This window comes from Podarcis cretensis (assembly GCF_951804945.1).
Source record: "Podarcis cretensis genome assembly, chromosome: 5".
Lineage (NCBI taxonomy): Eukaryota > Metazoa > Chordata > Lepidosauria > Squamata > Lacertidae > Podarcis > Podarcis cretensis.
Window position 1 is genome coordinate 57040150 of NC_137174.1, and position 22019 is coordinate 57062168.

A 22019-nucleotide genomic window follows, 5' to 3' on the forward strand; every position below is an offset into this window, starting at 1 on the left:
CTGCCCCTCCATACATTTAGCCACAGAAATGTACTTGTATGGAGCTTAATATTGTTTTTCCCTGTGGTTTAGATCAGATACTTTACCTCTTCAGTCTTCTTTTTATTGCAGTGCAGCTCCCTCTGGTGCCAAAATCAAACACCAAACTATTCACAAGACAATCCTATATTTGTCTACTCAAAAGGAAGTACCACCAAGATATGTGGGATTTACTCCCAGATAAGTGGGTATAGGAAAGATAAGTAAAGTTGTACAAACATGTACACCAAGGATAGCTAACCAGTGGACCTCCAGATGGCCATATTCCATTAGCCCCAGCCAGCACAGCCAATTAAAAAGGATAATGGGACCTGAAGTCCAGCAAAATCTGGCAGGCCACTGGTTTGTCATTCCTGATTCACTCTCAGCTCTTTTTGCTTTGCCAGCCATATAAAAACATTCTCTAAGTGGGTCGTGTAACCTGCGTTTGCAAGGCATTTGTAACAGGTAAGTTATGTTAAAGTTGGATTTTTATGGTGTTTTTGTATTTAGATTTTCTATCTTGACCAGGATCAGGGCAGTTGGCTGTCCCATAATCTTTTGCCTAGTGCCTCTAGCATTGAATGCCTTAGTTTGAACACACCCAACTCCTCTGAGCAGTGAGAATTTCCCTTTCAGTTTTTGTTTTCTTTGGATGTGGGAGGGGGCACTGGACACTTTTGCAGCATTTGTAGTCACAAAATTAGACAGCACAGGGATTGGAGGCTTACACTTGAATAGTGGGGGGCAGGAGCTGTAACTGGGGAGATACCGTAGTGATAATTTCTTAAAGCAGGTGGTCTGGCATCACTCCTCAGACTCTCCTTTCCACTATAGGTGGTATGAGGAAGGGGAAATGTTTGGAACATCAACCCAATTTAAAACAATGCTCTCAGGAATCAGATCTGAGTGATAAACACCTCAATCAGTTTCACTATGCTCATCAGCTCTATTCATCTGTCATATATGAGTTTAGCCAGTGTGGTGTAGTGGTTAAGAGCAGTAGACTCATAATCTGGTGAACCGGGTTCGCGTCTCCGCTCCTCCACATGCAGCTGCTGGGTTACCTTGGGCTAGTCACACTTCTCTGAAGTCTCTCAGCCCCACTCAGGGGAGGAAGGGAAAGGAGAATGTTAGCCGCTTTGGGACACCTTAGGGTAGTGATAAAGCGGGATATCAAATCCAAACTCTTCTTCTTCTTATCTTATTCCGTCTAGTTCCACTCCATTTAATTCCTTCCTTCCTTCCTTCCTTCCTTCCTTCCTTCCTTCCTTCCTCCGAATTATAGAATTGTAGAATTGGAAGGGACCACAAGGGCCATCTAGTCCAACTCCTGCAGAATCTTTTGCTATCCCAACAGTTGTTCATTTGTTCGTTCCTTCCAAGACTGAAGAGGGTTAAGCTGCTCTCTTGATACACAATTGTGCAAACAAGCCCTTGGTTTCAAAATGCAATCAGACTGGTTTACTGCTTGGTGCTTTTTAAGAACAGAACAGTACTAAAAGTATGGAGCACCTTTGTTGCTTTCTTATCCGAGTTTTTATGAGGCCCTACAATAAAGCAATTAAAAATTAACCTGACAGGCTTCAGTCTCAATGGCTTCCTGCTGTATATATGGCCCCCTGCTCCTGATTTGACATTTATTTATTTTTCTTGCTTGCTGGGGAATTGGACATTTAATATTGATAAGGTCAATTCACTTAACAGCAACTTCTTAGCATATGGCAGCCCCAGGGTTCTAACCAGATCAAAACAGCATCTTAAAAGCAATATGCAAGGAATTACCATAAATAATACTTGCTGTTTTATCTCCCAGTAAGAGGCCATGAAAGCCATCATTTGTTTTCTAAAGGTAGCATTTGGCTTAATTAATGTACAAATTGGAGGAAGCTACAGATTTAGGTGCTAAATCTGAAAAGGCTTTAAACGGGTGGTGGGGAGTAAGGAAGAGCAGCCAGTGGCCTTCCATATGATGTTGAACTCCAATTCCTATCAGCCCTAGCCAGAATGACACATGGACAGGCATTCTGGGAACTGTAGTCCAGCAACATCTGCGGGGCCACAGGTTTGCCACCCAATTTAAAAGATGGCCAAGATGCTCTGGCCAAGAAAACACCTAATTCTAGGGTTAGCTGAAATATGGATGGATTTTCTATAAACATAGTTTCAGAGTGAATATAATTCTTCATAATTCATAGTTAAACATAAATTTTCCAATTTTTAGTGTTATAATGCAACTTTATTAATCTACCATTCTTAAAGGGAAAAGAATAGCCTTCCAGAGCAGGCTGTTCAAACATGCTTCACATCTGGGTTTTTCGAACATCAGTGAAGCAACATAAGAATGCCAGGATTTCCCTTGCTGGATCAGGTTAAAGGTCCACGAGACAACAGTGAGCAGCCACTTGCTGCATGAAAGCTCACAAGCAAGGCATAATGGAGCATCTGTCCCTGGCTTCTCCAAACCATCTTGTACAGTACTCATATCCTCTATCCAGTCATGTGGTAGCCATGCAAAAGACCTTCCAATAAAGTGCCTCTCTAGCCCCTCAAATACCAACATGTGTGTCAGATACTCCCTGCCTCCAAGAATGCACAATCCACATTATTCTGAGAGCCCCGCCCCCCGGGGTTGCGGGGAGGTTGGTGTGAGTAAATTCCCCTTTTGATCCCTGCTAATTCCAATCCAATCCATAATATCAAATTGCTGTTCCAAACATATAATTCAAATCTGTCACATAAATTTAAGCAGCATTACTGATTTCTGGAATTGTTAGATGCTGTTACTCGATTTGTAATTCTCAGTTTAGGAATAAATCATTCACAGGCTACAAGTTATGGGTTCAAGGGCTATGTAAGATTTTTTTTTTAGAATGCAGCTTGTTGTCTTTACTACCAAAGCAGCAGGAACAACTGCTTTGATTTCATTGAAGGGCCAAAGAGCAAAGTATTGTGAACCTGTTCAGATGTTTGGAGATACCACAAGATTTCTTACTCAGCAGTTTGTAATCTGTTGTTGCTAACCTGTTTGGTTGCTTCCTTCCCCCTCTTGCAATCTCTCCATCTTTTGCTGCTCTCAGGCCAATTGTGAAAAACATGCAACTCACTTCAAAGCAAAGGTGTCACAAAAGTTAACTAAGCTGCCAGTTTCCACAGTAGCAATGAGTTTACAGGTCTCAATCAATGTATGTCAGCCCAATATATGAGGGAATCAGGCTTAGGCTGCGTTTACCATGCATTCCAGGCATTTCCAGTGCTGGGTTTTCAGTCCTGATTCACACTATGCTATCCAAAATATGCATATATACCCTGCACTTTGTCATAAAATACTACTGTCTGATGCATTGTTCCTCAAACCAGCTTCATGAGTCCTTAAGCTGTTCTTATTTTGTCTCTAAGGTAAAAAGGTAAAGGGACCCCTGACCATTAGGTCCAGTCGTGACCGGCTCTGGGGTTGCGGCGCTCACTTCGCTTTATTGGCCGAGGGAGCCAGCGTATAGCTTCCGGGTCATGTGGCCAGCATGACTAAGCCGCTTCTGGTGAACCAGAGCAGCACACAGAAATGGCGTTTACCTTCCCGTCGGAGCGGTACCTATTTATCTACTTGCACTTTGACGTGCTTTCGAACTGCTAGGTGGGCAGGAGCAGGGACCAAGCAATGGAAGCTCACCCCGTTGAGGCGATTCGAACCGCCGACCTGATCGGCAAGTCCTAGGCTCAGTGGTTTAACCCACAGTGCCACCCACATCCATTTTGTCTCTAGCCAAGGTGTAAAGATATCCCTGCCCCGTTAGCACCCCTTGATGTGCACAGAAACGAATCTGACACTAATGAAGCCTTGTTGATGTACACAGCTAGGTGGTGAAAACAGTTGTGAAACACATTAAAGAGAACAGCTTCACGGTTCTCTAAGGTATAATATTAGCCCTTAATCTGTTTATTCTTTCAAAAGCAAAGACTGATGCTGCATACAAATTTAAAGGCACATTTAAAGCACATCTCTACCTGCCCCTCCACGAATTCTGAGAACTGTAGTTTGTTAAGGGTGCCAGAACTGTAGCTCTGTGGGTAAACTACAGTTCCCAAGATTCTTGTGGAGGGTGTCTTTAAATGTATGGTGAGAACAGAGCCTGAGTCATACATGCATGGCTGCAAGCTGACTTAATTGAAATGCACCACATTTGAAGTTATATCAGATAATGCAAAACTTCAACTTGGGGTGCTGGATCCACATATGCAAGCAATGATTACATGGTAATACAGTGATTGGGGATAAGGCTGTATGCGTGAACCAGCCAGTAGCCGTCAAGAAATCTAAGGACATGTTTATAGAATCAGTGCTAAGCTTCAATGCCAGGAAAGATGCAGGAAGTTTTTAAACTTTTTGGCCCTTGCTGACATGCCAAGTGCTAATAGAATAGGAAAGCAAAGCAAAATGTCCTGGCATTTAACAATGGCCTTTTAACAAATGCACGCTTGAAAGGGGAGTCATACTGATGAAACTCTCTAGTAGCCTCCACAGGGGTTTTGAAAAGCTGCGGTTAAGATTTCATGTCTTTTTAATGAAGACAGTTTTCACAGCCATCAGCACTTTCATTCTTACTCTAAAGATCATCTTTGATACCAAAATTAATTAGAGAAAATATCCCAGCAGGAATGTTTTCAAAAAGTATTTATGAATAATAGCAAAGGGGCGGCAGCTGAAGAGGTCTATTTAGACAACTGCATTCTTCGAGTTTCTTTTTAGCCAAACCCCTAAACAGGGGAGGCTGGTCCCTAGGGCAAATGCGGCAGAGCCCTATCATTGCTTTTTCTGCACCCTAAAATCCAATGCTAGAACTCAGAAGTCCTGTGTCCTATAGCCTCACATTCATAATTTTTCTACCATTCAGAGACTCCCAGGAGTCTTTTCTGTCTGTCTTGTTATATGCAGAACTGAAAAATCACAGGTAAATCTAGGCGTTTGATGCAGACTTGGAGAAACGTAACATTTCTAGGTGTCCAACTTTTCTCCTTGGCCACAGTTGCCCATATACTGGTAACTTCACAGTTGGATTACTGCATTATATGTGTGGCTATCCTTGAGGTTGAGGGATGCGGGTGGTGCTGTGGGTTAAACCACAGAGCCTAGGGCTTACCAATCAGAAGGTTGGCGGTTCGAATCCCCATGATGGGGTGAGCTCCTGTTGTTCGTTCCCAGCTCCTGCCAACCTAGCTGTTTGAAAGCACACAGTGCAAGTAGATAAATAGGTACCACCCTGGCGGTAAGGTAAACAGCGTTTCCGTGCAGTGCTCTGGTTTGCCAGAAACGGCTTAATCATGCTGGCCACATGGCCCGGAAGCTGTACGCCGGATCCCTCGGCCAGTAAAGCGAGATGAGTGCCGCAACCCCAGAGTCATCCGTGACTGGACCTAACATTCAGGGGTCCCTTTACCTTTACCTTTGCCCTTGAGGCTGGTCTGGAGACTGCAGCTGGTGCAGAATACAGTGGCTGGGCTGCTCGTGGGGTCAAACTACTGCTGGCATATAACACCTTGCTCTGAGGATTTGCACCGTTTGCCAATCTGCTATCAGACAAAGCTCAAGGTGTTGGTGCTAGCATAAAAGGCCCTATCCAGCTCAGAACTAGGTAACTTGAGACACTGCCTTACCCCTTATTCATCCCGTGGGTCTCTGCTGCCTATGGTAGAGCTTGTCCCGCAAGTTCCAAAGTTCTCAGAAGTCTACTCCACAATAACTCAGAGCCAGCTTTCAGGAGCACAGAATTGCCCGTGTTCTGTGGAACAGCGTTCCTGTCAAAATATAGAAGGCATCCACTGTCTGCACTTTCTGGAAACAATTAAAGAAATTTTTGTTCTGATGTGTCTTTAGTTTTTTTAGTGTCTTTTTCAAACACACATACACCTGCTCATTTGTGTGGTTTAACTGTTTTTTGTTGTTATGTGTTGCCATGAGACATTTGTGCAGGTGATTAACAAATTAATAACACTAAAAAAGAAATGCTAACATCTGATGCTTGTGTCTGAGAACTGCCTAAGTGTTCACTGTATATTTTCAAGGGAGGATGGGGAGAAAACCAGAATTAGTTGTCCGAAGCTGAATGTTGGAAGATTCAGGACAGATAAAACAAAGTACTTCACACAGCACACAGACTATGGAACTCACTCCAACAGGAGGCAGTGATGGTTGCCAACATGGTTAACTTTCAAAGAGGATTGGCCAGATTCATGGAGGATAAGGCTATCAATGGCTTCTAGCCCTGATGGCTATGCTCTGCCTACACGTACCAAGGCAGCAATACTTCTGAAAACTACGTAGTTGCTCAGAAGTCACAGGAGGGGTCCTGCTCGTGGGTTTCCCACAGGCATCTGCTTGGCCACTGTAAGAACAGGATGATGGAGACTAGATGGGCCATTGGTCTGATCCAGCAGGCTCTTCTTACATTTGTATGACTGACTCCAGGGACTGCCTGCCTCTGCCTCCCATTAGTTGCCCTGGTCACCATCTCACCAACTTGAATACTTACCAGCTGCCGCCACTAACGAATGCTTAAAGAAAATCATCTGATATATGTGAACTTGTTCTTCTATCTGCCACTTGGTTTCTCAGTGATCCACAAACAGACCTTGACATAAGCTCTGGCTAGAAATTAAAACAGAATTATCAAACATCCTTAGGCTAAACATTCTCAGATTATAAAAATGGCATCTCAAGCTTGTTTAAGAGACTACTAAAATCCTGGCGAAAACACTTGCATTACCAATCAAACTGCATATATGTTTTCACTGAACTGGGAAACAAAAATAATAATAAAATAAAAATAAATAATAAAACAAGGACAAAAGGCAACTGCTGCTTTTCACATTGGATATTCCAAAGAAGAGGAACCAAAATGAAAACCAAGACGGATGTTTCCAGGCAGCAACCTGATGTCAGCATTATCACTTGATTAGTCTGGAAGTTGCTGGGCCCCCCACTAGTGTCTGCTCTGCCCTATATATCCAGTTGGTATTTTGTGGAAGAAAAGGGGGCATCTCCAAGAGGGGGTCTTCCTAAATGCATGGGTAGGCAAACTAAGGCCTGGGGGCCGGATCCGGCCCAATCGACTTCTAAATCTGGCCTGCGGACGGTCCAGGAATCAGTGTTTTTTCCATGAGTAGAATGTGTGCTTTCCCCATGTGGCTGGGGAAACCCAGCCACATGGGCGGGGTACAAATAATAAATTTATTTATTTATTTATTTATTTTTATTATTATTATTATTATTATTATTATTATTATTATTATTATTATTATTTAAAATGCATCTCTGGGTTATTTGTGGGGCATAGGAATTTGTTCATTTCCCCCAAAAAATACAGTCCGGCCCCCCACAAGGTCTGAGGAACAGTGAACCGGCCCCCTGCTGAAAAAGTTTGCTGGCCCTAATCCTAGAGCAACTGGTCTAGATTGCCCTGCAGGCAATATGTGTGTTTGACACCATCTTGAACAAGACCTGTCAGTGGTCCCCAGAACTATCTGCCAACACTTTTGGTTCCAAAATTTAGTGCTAAACTGCAACATTCATTATTCTCTCTCCCCCCCCCCCATAAAAGGGTAAACAACTGGTTATAGGAATTTGCAAAGCACAGTCCCTGTTCATCTTGGAATTCTAAATCCAGTTCAACATTCAAAAGCCTTACAGCTCCCCCTAGTGTTCATACTACATACCTTTTTGAATGCCTTTCCTCCTGCTGCTTGTTTAATCAAACCCTGCCACAGTTATCTCAGTTCATACAGATCGGGTTTAGAAATATGTTGGTTCAAAGTCCTAATGTTGAAGCCTAGAACAATCTATCGCTATCTGTAGCTCCTGTTTTGTCAGCTCAGCAGCTCCCTACAGTTTAGAAAGAAGACAAAGCTGGCTGTAACAGCATAGGGAGATTACTTAATATATATAACCCCTTCTAAAAGATCAGGTTTATGGATGTCCACTTCCCAATGATGCCATTCAAGAGTATTGTGAGTACAAGGGAAGAGCCTGAGATACAGAACAGTACCCTTCACTTACAGAGGATTTGATTCAGTGTCCCAAGCAACAGTATTGCTACCTCTCACATGTGATAAGCCACTACTGTCTTCCTGTTGGATCTTTGGCAGTTCTTTAAGGCAGGGATAGTGAAACTGTGGACCACCATATGTTGTTGGACTACACTTCCATCAGCCCCAGCCAGCATACCCACCAGTAAAAGCAATTAGACTGCCAGGTTGCATAATAGGGCCTTCTCAGTGGTGGCTCCACAATTTTGGAATTCAATTCTAGAAGGCAATTTCTCTTGAGAATAGGCAAACCCCATCTCTCACATTTTTTTAAAAGAAGGCCTTAACAACCTATTTTTTTCTCAATAGCTTTTGATCTGAGGAAGTATGAATGAGGGTATTGTTATTGTTTTATGCTGGTGATTTTAATGTTATTATTGTTTATTGTTGCCAACTATGGATTTTTAACAGTTTTACGGAATTTATTTGTGTTCTAAAATATTGTAATCCACTTTGCGGTGGATTTCTTAAAAAAACAAAACACAGTGTATTAATTCCTTAAATAAATGGTCAGGAATGATAACCATTATAGTCCAGCCACATCTGGTTTCCCACCAATGCTTTAAGACAAGATATTTTCACTCTTGAGACAATATACACCAACACAGCAGAGCATCTAAATCCCATAATTTATTCCTTTACTCTTACTACTGCTCAGAAACTGCAATCTCTCTTCTTGCTTTTCATTTTTTGATTTATTCCACTGTAGCTTTTCAGACTCTTGATTTTACACTGAAAGGTTCAGCAGCATGCTTTGGCTCCACAGCATCCTGGGGGATTTTGTGCAGGGACATTTGGCTCCATCTGCTCCACTAACTTAAATGGATCCCTGAGTTTCTCCTGCTTAAAAAAAAAATAGAAGCAAAAACAAAACAGGGTCAAAGTGAAAAAGGTGATGAGGATCTGTGTTACCTAAGCTAGAAAGGGCATGTTTTCACTGTTTCTTTTTACCTTCTACTATTAGCATATTTGCAAACTTAATAGTTAATAGTATCAAAACTACCACTGACCGGCAAGTAAAATTACCATGTGGCACCAGAGAAAGTAATGAATATACAGAAGGTGGCGATTTTGTAATTGTCACAACAGGATGGTATGATTGCAATTTGGATAATAAACACCATCCCAAACCAAGGCCTTACACCAAAGCAATTTCCACGAGAGAGCGAGGGTATTCTTGCCAGCTTCTACTTTAACCCAGGGCTTCGTCAGATATGGCATCTGTGGTGAAAATAAATGATCTTCACATCAAAAGTGATCTTCAGCCCTCATCCTGCTTTTTACAGCACAGAATCTTCTACAATTTAATTCCAAGTGCTCACTTTTACAGTAAAAGGCAAATGTTTTCTGTCAAATGGTGCAGCCAATAACTGGGCAATAACAAAAAATGTGCAATGACAATTTTTAGCTTCCATCCACCGGCAAGATAAGAAGAGGATTGTCTTCTTTAAGATTTCATAAGGTTTTTAACATCTTCATATTACTGCATACATTACACTTACCTAATTTCTGCATTTGCAAACATTTTATATTAAAAACAAAAAAAATTCCTTCCAGTAGCACCTTAAAGACCAACTAAGTTAGTTCTTGGTATGAGCTTTCGTGTGCATGCACACTTCTTCAGATACACTGAAACAGAAGTTTCCAGACCCTTCTATATAGTGAGAAGGTGGGGAGGGGTATTACTCAGAAGGGTGGTGGGAATGGGTGATTGGCAGATAGCTGTGATGAGCAATTTTGGCAGATTGGCAGATAGCTGTGATGAGCTATTAAGTTTTTCTTGTTATTATATATCAAGGAAGAATTTTTGCTACCCAGTAAAGAAGTTTTTAAGCATTTCTCTAGTTTTTCGTAAGGTTAATATGCAAGATTATCACAGTAAAAATAAAGGGGTTATAATCCAGACTAAGTCAGTCATCCTTAAGTCTTATCAGTTTCAATAAGAAGTCTGGATCACTAACTTGTCCCATTGATTTTGAAGAGAGCAAACCACAACTAACGTGGCCTGGATCCAACTCAATGCTTCTAAAAATTCAGTTCCACTGATTCAAACTGCATACAAGAGAGATCACTGCAAGCAGTTCACCAAGAAGTGCAACAAAATACTTTTGAACTTGTGCACATGGTGTCTTTCAAGGGCTAAACCAGTTCCGAATTTCATTCCCAAAAGAGGTAAAACCAAAAGGAAGGCCTCAAGGTCTTTCCTCACTGTTTGTGGTATTTAGAGTAGGTACAGATAAAGCCACAAGGCTATATGCTATAGATACGCAAAAGAAAAGGAAATATAGCACAGAGATAATGAATGAATGAGTTCAAAGGATTTTGACAACAGGCTATTGCTTTGACTGGCCACTTAGTTTGGAAGTATGTCTGCACCAGCTCATTCTTAGAGGAGCTCTCTTTGAAAAGGATAATTACACCATATGCTTTGTCCTTGCACCATCTGTGCCCGATAAAAACTGCAATTTCTGGGTTTTTTACATGGAAGTCATTATCTCATTCAAGGGGAATTAACCGTCCTATCACTAAACACGGAAGAAGAAGAGTTTGGATTTGATATCCTGCCTTTCACTCCCCTTCAGGAGTCTCAAAGCGGCTAACATTCTCCTTTCCCTTCCTCCCCCACAACAAACACTCTGTGAGGTGAGTGGGGCTGAAAGACTTCAAAGAAGTGTGACTGGCCCAAGGTCACCCAGCAGCTGCATGTGGAGGAGCGGAGACGCGAACCCGGTTCCCCAGATTAACCACTACACCACACTGGCTTGGAGTGACTCTCCTCCTGGGCACTGCTGTGCTGCCTCCCTTAGTGTTGCATTAGAACAGGGGTCCGCAAACTATGGTCCAGGGGCTGGATCTGGCCTGAAAGGGTCGCGAATCCGGCCCACACGGCCATTTGAAACTCCCCGCCAAGTGTCTGAGGCAAGCATTTGCAACACAGTTTTTCAGCGGCGTGGGGACTGAGTAGTCAGTCCCCGCACCGCACTGAGGTAAACTCCGTTGCAGCCTTTCATTTGTAGAACTGCCACCAACATGCAGCAGCTCAATGAATGAAAAGCCATGTTGGAGTTTACCTCAGCACGGCACGGGAACTGACCAATCAGTCCCTGCACCGCACTGAGGTAAACTCTGTCGCGGCCTTTCACTCGTTGAGCCACCGCCAACACGCAGCTGCCCATGGCTCCTACAGCAATGGGGAGCTGAGCACAGAGTGATGCAGGGGGGAGCAGTGAGGGGGTTGGTGGCTTTGTCAGCCGCGGCTTTGGCGAGCTCGTGGGGCTGGCACTGAGAATGCAGCTGAAGCTGGCTTCCTATTGCGTGCGGTGCTGCTGTTCGGCTCCTGCCTGGGGCTGCTGCTGCTCTGGTCACAGCATTTGCCCCACACCAAAGAGCCCAGCCCGGGGTACAGGATCCAGGTGAGTCGCTGCTTTGCAGCTGAGGGAAGGCAGGGGAGGAGGCAGGGTCTCTGCACCTGGATGGTGCACCTCCCCCTGCCCCCAGCGGCAACCCTTCTCCCTTCGCTGCCTGCTGCCCACCTGCTTCGGAGGCGCTGGGCCAAAGCCCTCTTTCTCTCTGCCTGGGCACCTTCCTCTTCAGCCTGGGCCAGCGGACCGGGAGGGGGCAGGTTCTGCAGTGGCTGCTGTCCCTGCCCAGGCTGAGGCCTGTGGCATTGGCGAGGCCTGAGAAAGGGGGAGGGAGCAGTGAGGGGGCCAGCGGGAAGTCGTGGCCCGCGAGGCGGCAGCAGCGCTTGGGCCCTCCTTCCACAGCGGGGACTGTGGCTATGGGGGCTCCCAGTTCTGGCTCTTTCTTCTTCCTCTCCCACCCCCCCGGCGGTTCATATTTTTTTCCAAAATATAGTCCAGCCCCCCACAAGGTCTGAGGGACAGTGAACCGGCCCCCTGCTGAAAAAGTTTGAGGACCCCTGGATTAGAACGTGGGAGAGCAGGATGCAAATCCCCACTTGACCATTAAGCTCATTGAGGGACTCTGGGCCAGTCACTGTCACTTAGCCTAACCTACCTCACAGGGTGGTTGTGGGGATTAAAAGGGGGAGCACCACCCTGAGCTCTTTAGAGAGAAAAGTAAGATATAAAAGCAATAAATAATTAACAAAGAAGTTAACACACACACACAAATACCATAAACTACAACCTAATTTTTAAAAATGAACAAGCAAGTTTAAAATGTCATCCACAAACACATGCAGCCTTGGGATTTCAATGTAGGTCACACATAGGCAACAAGACCAGCCCTAGCATTAGGGATGGTGTGTCTGCAGGCAAAAGCAGCTAATTCTGAGTATCATGTGACGGCAGGAAATTGAAAATTATTTAATATATTATTGTATTTTCACAACCAGGGAGAAGGAGAAGCCCTTGTGGGATCTTCTGCCCCAGGTGCCCAAATAATGTGGCCAGCCTTGGGTAACATGTACCTTGATGTGTGAGGAAGGGGGCACCATTTATAGCTCTGCCTCAAGCAGCAAAATATCTTGCTTAGGCTGCCCCTGACCTTGGTATTTTGTTGACCTGAAATCCTTTCATCCACACATGAGAGCAACCTGTCCTAAGCATAGCAGAGTCTATCCTTGCATTGTTTCTTCCAAAACAGGATTTTAATCCTTGGACTGAAAAAAGCATACATTTTCCAGTGCTTACAGCGAGAGGCAGGATATTGGGGAAAAGTAACTAAGAACTGGCTTTAGACTTGCTGGTTAATCCAATCCTGGCTTAGAAATTCTATGGTGTGATATATAAGCTTGGGTTACATTGCAGTGATGACACAGAATCTTTATTACAGAAACCAAACTTAGTTGTTTCTGTTGGGAGTGAAGTTAAGCCTAAAGCACCTGACTGCAAACCTCCCCTGGGCTTTGCTGCTTATCTAAGAAATGCCTCTCATGCCCTCATCCTCCCTCTTCCATACGCCAATAAGCAAAAGGTTATCCTTTCTAGGACACACAGCTGTTTGCCTTCATCAGATGAATTGGGAGGAGGGAATAGGCTTCTTATAGATAGACCAGCTCCAAAATAGGGTCAGGGCCACGGGGTAAGGCTCAAGATTCAGTTAAGCATGCTGGATGTACAGAGAAGCCCCTGGGGAATCCAAAGCACTAGTCGTCCTTTCATCTGCCGCTGCAACGTGCCGCACTGCTCAAAAGGGCTCCCTTTCTGCAGGCAATCATTTTAAGTCTCAGTGTACATGCACTGTGCAAATTACACAGGTGTGACTCCAGATTAATGCAGGGCTTGTTCACACCATCTTTTCTGAACGGTCTATGCATTAATTTCAAGGCTGGAATGGCTTCACAGACTCTGCTGGAATGGAATCACCTACTGAGATACTTAGCAATTTGCAGTTGATGCCAGAGACCCCAAATCTAATTCTGGGAGGATCAACATAGCCATTCAATCTGGACGAAGCACATTTCAACATAATTTACATGCACACAGGTCGTATCCACACTACACATCTAAAGCATATTTATACCACTTTAACAGTCATGGCTTTCCCCCAAAGAATACCAGGAACTGTAGTTCCCTTACAGAGCTACTATTCCCAGCACCCTTAACAAACTGAAGTTCCCAAGATTATTTGGGGGAAGCCATGTGCTTTAAATGTATGGTGTGGATGTGACCATAGAATAGGCACGTCCAAAGTCCGTTTCGGGGGCCTAATCTGGCCCGCCGTTCAGTTTAATCTGGCCCCAGTTTATTTCCTGGGGTAAAATCCTAAAAAAACTCAACAACTTTGGTCGGCCCCCACGGCCCTTCACTTCATCAAATCTGGCCCTCACTGAAAAAAGTTTGGATACTACTGCAGAGGAATTTACAAGTTTTGTCTGGCACTGCTAGCCAGCTAAAACTTCTGGTTGCCAAACTGACCCTCAATCTCTAACTCAAACGGAGGGACAGGATTTTGTGTCGATTGTCACATGGAGCTTTTGAAGCTCAGAAATGGCATACAAGAGCCCTCACTTATTTTTCTCTTTGCACCACGCTAGTGTAAGCACCTTGGATTAAGCCCCAAAATGAATTAAGCTTGACAAACACATTTTTCCTAGTACTATCACAGTTTGCTCATCTACAGGAGCAAGATTTGAAGAAGCCTGCAGCAGACCTCAGGGGGAAAGGGCAGGTCTGAGAACAGTAGATGTTACTGAAGTGTGAAAACCACTCTTTCAGTTCATCTCATTTCTGCCGAACTGCAACTCCCACTGACAGTCCGCACTTCCATGGGAAAAAAGACTCTGGAAATCTGCAGAGATGTAAATAAACTGCAGCTCATGCTTATGAGGAGTCTGGTAGTTTTATCACAATCCTAAGAATAGAAATTTCCTTTTATAATTTCATTGTAAAGTAAAAATCACTAGTCTGGCATAAGGCTCAGTAGGCATTAATCCAGATTGGATTATTGCAACGTGCTGCCCTTGAAGACAACTCAGAAACTTCAATTGACCCAAAATGCACCCACCAGATTACTATTCAGGGTTCCACTTAGAGCTCATACAACCCGTGCTTTAAAACAGTTGCACTGGTCGCCAGTTCATTTCTGTGCTTAATTTAAGGTGCTCATGCTAGTGTTTAAAACCACAAATGACTTAGGATAAAATAATGCTCTATTAGTATTGCTATAGGGTCTAACCAACCTTTTGCTTCCCAGGAATATAGCCTTCTGGGGATGAGACCTTCTGCCCCACTGGATGGATCAGGAATTTCCTAGAAAATCTTGAGTTCTGTAGAATAGCTGCTGTCTCCTCATCCACATCCACCACTTCTCCTTGCTGAGAAAGGAGGGGAAGAGGGTGAATGCAAGACACATCACAATTAACAAACAATAAACAGGCCAGATGGGTATGTATAGGCAAGGGCTTATTATATTTACCTTCTGTTGGCTACAGCCCTCTTTCACTTCAACCCCAATGCCTCATCAGGCTTGTACCTTGAACTTGTAGTTAATGTCAAGCTCTAGTTCCTTCTCATGCCCAGGGATTCCTCCTTTGTAAATCGCTTCACACCGCTGAGCTGACCCATCCTTGGGGATCTTGAAGAGGCGAAAAGTAGCAGAAACAAACTGGAAGTCACCTATAATCAAAGTGGAGGGGCTTGTGTCACTCCTGAGCAATGTCACAGTACAATTCCCACCTCAGATGTGGGCTACCAGACACATGGGCAGGGAAAGCCAGGTAGGTAATTTTCAGGGTCTCTCATCAACTACAACACTAGCTGTGTTTTATGCAACTGGATTCCGCCCTCCTCTAAAGATGTGCCCCTAAGTCTCAAGCATCTGAAATTAATTAACCTTGACTTAGGGCCAAACAACATGCATAGCGGGAGAGCCACAATCCGATCTCCCAACAGCTTTTATTTGAAGTGGGGGAAAGGGGGCAAGGAGGAGGGGCAATCTAGACTGAAATGACCCTGAAAGTCGACCGAGGAGGCTGACTAAGGGTGAAAAATAGTACTCTTACCCACGGCATTTTCCAGCTCCTTGTTAGCAAGGGTTATTCGAGAGGCAGCAACCAACCGAGGTGGCAAGAATCCAACTTCCTCAGCAATTTTGTACAGATCCTTCCACCACAGGGCTCCCCCTAGGCACTCACCTACAGATGGTAGGATGACAAAAGTGATCATTTCCAGATAGCATGGGAACAGGTACATGCAGCTAATTAATGCAGGATTTAACCCTATCCACCCAGCCATCAGCTGACACCACAAGGGCCATCAGCTGATGAGTTGTTTGGGGGGAAATAATCTCACAGGCCAAGATTGGCCCCCACACTGAAGGTTCCCACCCCTTCTCTAGTGTCAGCGTAGGATTGCTGCCCCAATCCACAGAACCTTACATGTGGCAGCAGGCTTCTCTAAAGATCTCTTCCATAAAACTGATCATTGGTTCTATGCTGGGGGCACCCAGATCCCGTAGGTTAGAGCTGGGCTGGAGTACTTCAGGTTTGGGAACTGAACATGGCCCTGCATCCTTCTCTATCAGGCCCTTGGGATTCTCATGAGACTGTATCCCACCCGCAGCCATGCTTTGCACCCTCATGGAGTGCTTCTGCCCAGCTGGAATGTGTTAATGAGCTCTGATCATTTCTGCTACTCCTAAGGCCCAATGAAAGACATTGGCCTATGGGAGAAAAATGGGTTACATATTTGAAGCAATCTTAAAATGGTATATCTGACAGGAAGATGCAATGCTGGCTACTGTTTTTCAACTGGGTGTGGGAAGAAGAGAAGAATTCACTCACCCCACAAGACTTTATGGTTCCTGGTTTCCTGTGGCAGGTCACGGTTGGCATAGACATCACTGAAATACATCTCCCCACCTGCCTGAAAGAGCAGGTAACAACAAGGAAACAAATAATTACTGTTTCCATGGTCTGATAGGCAAAAGAGAGCCACTGTTTGCTGCCAGTTTGGTTGCTTGCTATGGATGTGTTGTGTCTTCAAAGGGAAAGCAATTCAACCACGTAAACTAATCTTGGGGAGGCAACCCATTCCTACTAGGTAAATTCAATCCTCCTCCTCCCTTTGTTTGTATAAACAGGGCCCAGCAATAGCTGGAAACTCAAAAACATTGAGGAGAAACAACCCAAATGCAGACCTGACATATCTTTTTCCTCTAAAGTCTTTGATTTTCCAGGGATTTATTTCCAGATGCTGATCTGCAAAGGTTCTCCTATTCCATGAGTTTGAACACTCAACTCCAATTACACTTTCCCCCTATTCTTTAGTGTACACCTGGGCAGACCTACGTGCAGAAGAAAATTCTCCTTTTCATTCAGAGTCCTCCCTGTTGGCCTTAGTTTGCCGTAACATGCCTTATGCAACCAGCCCAGTGTTTACCTTTAACACTCGATAAGCTTCATGCAGGACAGCTCTTTTATCAGGGGACAGATTGACCACGCAGTTGGAGCTAAACAAGAGATAAAGCCAACTTATTTATTTGATTTCTTTGTTCTCCTGCCCTTTCACCTGAAGGAACCCAGAGCAACTGTGAATCATCATAAATGACACGTCGTTATTAAAAAGGTTGCAAAACTGTTAAAACAACTAAAACCAAGTTTGTGTATATAAACAGCCATTTCCAAGCTGCTGCACACACTCCTTCCCTTCAAGTTCTAAATGCCTCAGTGAACAGAAATATTTCCAGACTACATCTGAAATGATGGCAACATACGGAACAAACACACTTCACGTAGGTGCTGCTGATATCCACAAAGCCTCAACCGCAGCACGGTGTGGAATATGGCATGCAGTGCTAAATCCAGAAACTCAAATATAACCCCCAGTTTCCAGCCTATCTGCTTGCAGAGGAAGGGGCTAGAAAAAGGACCTACATTACAAGGTTATAGCTTTCGTCCTTCAAGCCTGCTTCACCCAGTTTCTCCATGTAGCCCTGGATAAAGTTTACATTGGGCTTCCGGTAGCCAAATTTGTTCATATGATAATCAATATGCTTCTTCGCCACTTCCACCTGATGGAAGGAAAGCAAGGATGTAAAAGATAGAAATTCAGTACAGAAGTATATGGTGCATGATAAAGCAGTGCTAACCACACACAGAGAAGCTTTAATATACCTTTGCTTATATTTTCTGCCATTAAACCCATCCCACCTACTCTCCTTATGCCAGAATACCAGCTTGCTCTTCATCCTCCTGCCATCCCCAGATGTGATATCAGTCTATGCATGATTTCATTCCAGTTGGACTTGCTGTACATGTTCTAAATTACATATAGTAGTACAAGTATTTCCCAGCATCCTTCCTGGGTGCCCACAGAGACCTCCCTAGCACCCAAAGGGTCTCCCCACCCCACTGAAATTAGGTTTGAGAGGTTGTATTTGTCTTGCTTAAGTGTAGTGTGTGTGTGGTGCCTAAGAGAGTTTTCCTAGTTTGCAAAAAGGCTGGTGACCACCTAGGTTAAGGACTGCAAACAAGGAGGCTGCACATGGGTGAGATGCCAGAATGGGAGCTTGTGTGAAAAAGGTAGGTCATGAAGGAAGCTGAATGCCAAGGAGTCTCAACAGTTATGCCCTCCATTTAGCAATCTGAAGGTAAACATGACAGTCTTGAATCAGCACACAAAGAACAACCTCTTACCTGGGATTCAGTCATGTCTACCCCGGTCACATGTCCATTCTCCCCAACCATCTTACTGAGCATATAACAGTCTCTTCCACTCCCACAGCCCAAATCCAAAATCCGGCAGTCTTCTAGGCATTCTGGGATCACCAGGCCACAACCATAGTACCTAAAGGAACAAAGGATAAAGCAATGCGAAAGTGAAACACATTCTGATGGAGACAAATGGGTGGTTCAGATCAGCAGCGAGATGAGCCAATCCTCACCAAGTAGCACTTCATTAGATAAATACAACTGTTGTGTTGGCACCTGTTGTTTTTTAACACGTCTGCCACTGCTGAATAGTTTGGTTTTTAAATCACTGCATGGGTTAGTCACCACAATATTACATATTCAGACAAATTAAAACAAATACAATGAAGGACATAGAAAAACAATAGTTGGCCTATGACCCTTGCAATTTAACAGCACAATCCCAGGCAGGTCTGCTCAGAAACAAGCATTATCAAGTTCAATGAGGCTTACTCCTACATAAATAAGTACAGGCTGCAACCCTAAACACACTTACTAGGGAGTAAATTGCACTGAATATAGCAGAATTTACTTCTGAGCAACCATGTATGTGATTGCACCTCAAGATCTACAAGTTCTTCCCTAATCACACATATTATTCTCATTTTATTATTATTTTGTTTAGATTCAGCCTACCTTTTACACTAACTGATCAAAATTCACCCTCACTGATTAATCAACTAAAAGCTTTACTTGCTTAATCTGCCAGTTAAATGAGCTGCCCTAATCTTTTGGTTTGATTTTATACTTGATATGGCTTAGAGGGAAAAGGTTAAATAAGGATGAGGGGGAAATTAGATCTCCTCCCCACTTTCCATAATGCAATAGGCAGTAACTCATGAGATCAAAGTTCACTCAATAAAACAATACTGTACTTTGCCGAAACCTCCTCATGCACACATTGTAGGGCTTCTCTGGCGAATGTGGGCAAAGGCCTTGCTACAGTACAACAGGCATTGGTTTTTAGGTCTTCTTTTTTCTTCAACTCTTTGCCATAGTAATCCTAAAAAAGGAAACAGAAATTACCGGTATATACAACACGTTTGTAGCTTATAAAGAATGGTTGAAACACATGTGATGAAGGCAGGTATGTCTGGCACCAGCAGTTGACCAAGATAGGCACTGGCTGAAGGCCCAATGGGCTTGGCAGGGTCCCCCAGCAGTCTGGCCCAACCCAGCCAGGCCACTACTTTCCCTGCTGGGATCCTAAGTGCTTTCCCATGGTGGGCGGCACCAAATCTATTGATTTGACAGATCTATGTATCAGGGCATGGCATTTGGGGTAATTTAAGAGGGTAGGTCACCTTCATGAATCACTGCCTTGCCGTGGCAAAGGGGCTTGAATAACTTCAAGAAGCTATGAGCTATGCCATGCAGGGCCACCCAAGACAGACAGGTCATAGCCAAGAGTTTAGACTAAATGTGATCTACCTGGAGAAGGAACTGGCAACCCACTCCAGTATTTTTGCCATGAAAACTCCATGGACATTAAGGAGAAGTTTTGAGAAGAAATTTCCAAGGCATGCTCTGATTCATGGGGTCATGGAGAGTTGGACACGACTATGATGACTAAACAATGACAAAGAGGGTAGGTAGCCACCTTGGATGGGAGCCAATTTTAGCTTCCATTTAAAAGCACTTTTGCCCATCTGCCACTGAAGTAGGACCAGGGCCTGGTGGATGGCAGGGAATGCTGCCTGCATCAAAACAGTTGTAGCAACAGAGGAAGAATGTCCACCACAGTCAGAGTGGTGTAATGTCCTATTTGGGGTGGACCCTCATCAACACCATACCAAGAGCCCCCCCCCCCATATGTCAACTGGCACAAAAGATAAGGCGTCTTCTGAGATGGCTCCAGGATATATGAACAGCCTCCCCCTTGATATAATCTAAGCAGACTCTACAAACGTTTCTATTCATGATTGACTGTTTTTAGTAGAAAATCGTTAAATTTAATTTATTATTTCCAAATAATCTAAAGTACATTGGGCTGTTCTGTCTTTAGAGACTCTTTAAGCCTTTGATAATTTGGAATGGGCTTATTTAATCAGAGTGTTAAAATCTAGGAAATTTGACCCAAAATCCATTTCAATAGTAATTTGTACTGTTTTAAACACTGTTTTCATGAGGGGTTGGAAAAAAGGTGATTGGCTGATTGAGTAATACTGGACATAGTCGCCAGGCTGGATAAATGAGAATATATGACGACAACGCTGAGATAAGCAGCCATGGATCAGAGGTGAGGAATGAGGAAAATTAGACACGGAAAGGCTTCGTTCTGAGTGGGCAAGACTTAAGTGTATATAAGTGTTAAATCCTAAGGCCAAGATTAAGTGTATATAATGTGCATTAATGTGGAACAGATCATTGTGATCCCGGTGAAGGAAGGATACGTCAAGATCTCAGCATCAAACTATCTCACCTGGACCTCTGTATATATCCGCTCCGCAGCCACTGTTAAGAAAAGGAAAAGGTCAGCACACCGTGTAAACACACTTCACCCGGGTTATTGGGGGAGCTGCAGACGTAACACGCCGCTTTGCAGCGGATTACCAGAGCCAAATGTAGCCCTTCTCCAAGGGGGAACTCAAGCCCAAAGACGGACTCTAGGCGGGTCTCCTCCTCGCTGACTCATGAGCCCCCAGGCTGCCCCGTGAGAAGAAAGCAGCAGCAAAGCTTACTTAGAGCGACGCCTCTAGCTCTGAATCCCACAGCGAAGCCCCGGAGCAACAAGGATCAGCCAGAGCTCCTTTGGCCACGATTGGAGGAGGAGCGATTGGATTGTGTTACAGGAAGTAGATGTGGCTTGTTTCTACAGAGGCCGCAGGGCCAAGAGGCGGCGCCTCGCGGCTATTCCTCCGTACAGAGGGGCGTCTCGTGGCTTCCTAAGAGAAAAAGAGACCGCGGGAGAAGCCCTCGCTGGAATTAGAGGCTCGGAAGGCTCTGCTTCGCAGTCTGTGGCCCCGTTGTGTTTTCGCGCCACTTACGAATCTGGGAAATTTAGGAAACACCCCCCCCCCAGTGCAGGATTTACGTATAAACTAAACAAGCTATAACTTAGGCCCCCACTCTCTTGGGAGCCCCGAAAAAATTTAAAGGAGAAAAAAAAATTGGATGTACATTTCCAATATATAAGATAATAAATAAAATAAAACCTACATACAGCAACAGTGTTTTGTGTTGTGTAGGCTCCTATTTGTTATGTGCAAATGGCTTTAGATACCTATTAAAAGGTAAAGGTACCCTTGCCCGTACGGGCCAGTCTTGACAGACTCTGGGGTTGTGCGCCCATCTCACTTAAGAGGCCAGGGGCCAGCGCTGTCCGGAGACACTTCCGGGTCACGTGGCTAGCTTGACGAAGCTGCTCTGGCGAGCCAGCACCAGCACAGCACACGGAAACGCCATTTACCTTCCCGCTATAAAGCGGTACCTATTTATCTACTTGCACTTAGGGGTGCTTTCGAACTGCTAGGTGGGCAGGAGCTGGGACCGAAAGATGGGAGCTCACCCCCCCCCCCGCAGGGATTCGAACTGCCGACCAGGTTTTACCCACAGTGCCACCCGCGTCCCTTAGATACCTATTAGGTCCATAAATAACCCTATAGCATATATTCAACACACACAAAAAAACAGCAACAATTTGTTGTTGACAAAGGACAGCTGGACATACCTTCAGTATCTTAGGGCCTCATCAAACCTAAATCTGGCCCTGGATCAGACCCAGAGTCCGTCTGGTCCAGCGTCCTGTTTCCCACAGCAGCTAAGG

At 44.3% G+C, this 22019-nt stretch overlaps 1 protein-coding gene across 1 annotated transcript; it reads right to left on the reverse strand.

Annotated features, from left to right (window-relative positions):
* Positions 1–5676: 5676 nt before the first annotated feature.
* Positions 5677–21208, reverse strand: AS3MT (arsenite methyltransferase). Its single transcript, XM_079977524.1, is given in 14 exon segments — positions 5677–5811; positions 6546–6661; positions 7729–7848; positions 7850–7894; positions 14744–14878; positions 15037–15179; positions 15566–15697; positions 16346–16427; positions 16944–17013; positions 17438–17574; positions 18200–18350; positions 19129–19256; positions 20676–20707; positions 20935–21208. Coding segments are annotated over 12 exon segments (1125 nt in total). The 5' UTR covers positions 20936–21208; the 3' UTR covers positions 5677–5811; positions 6546–6661; positions 7729–7779.
* Positions 21209–22019: the final 811 nt, after the last annotated feature.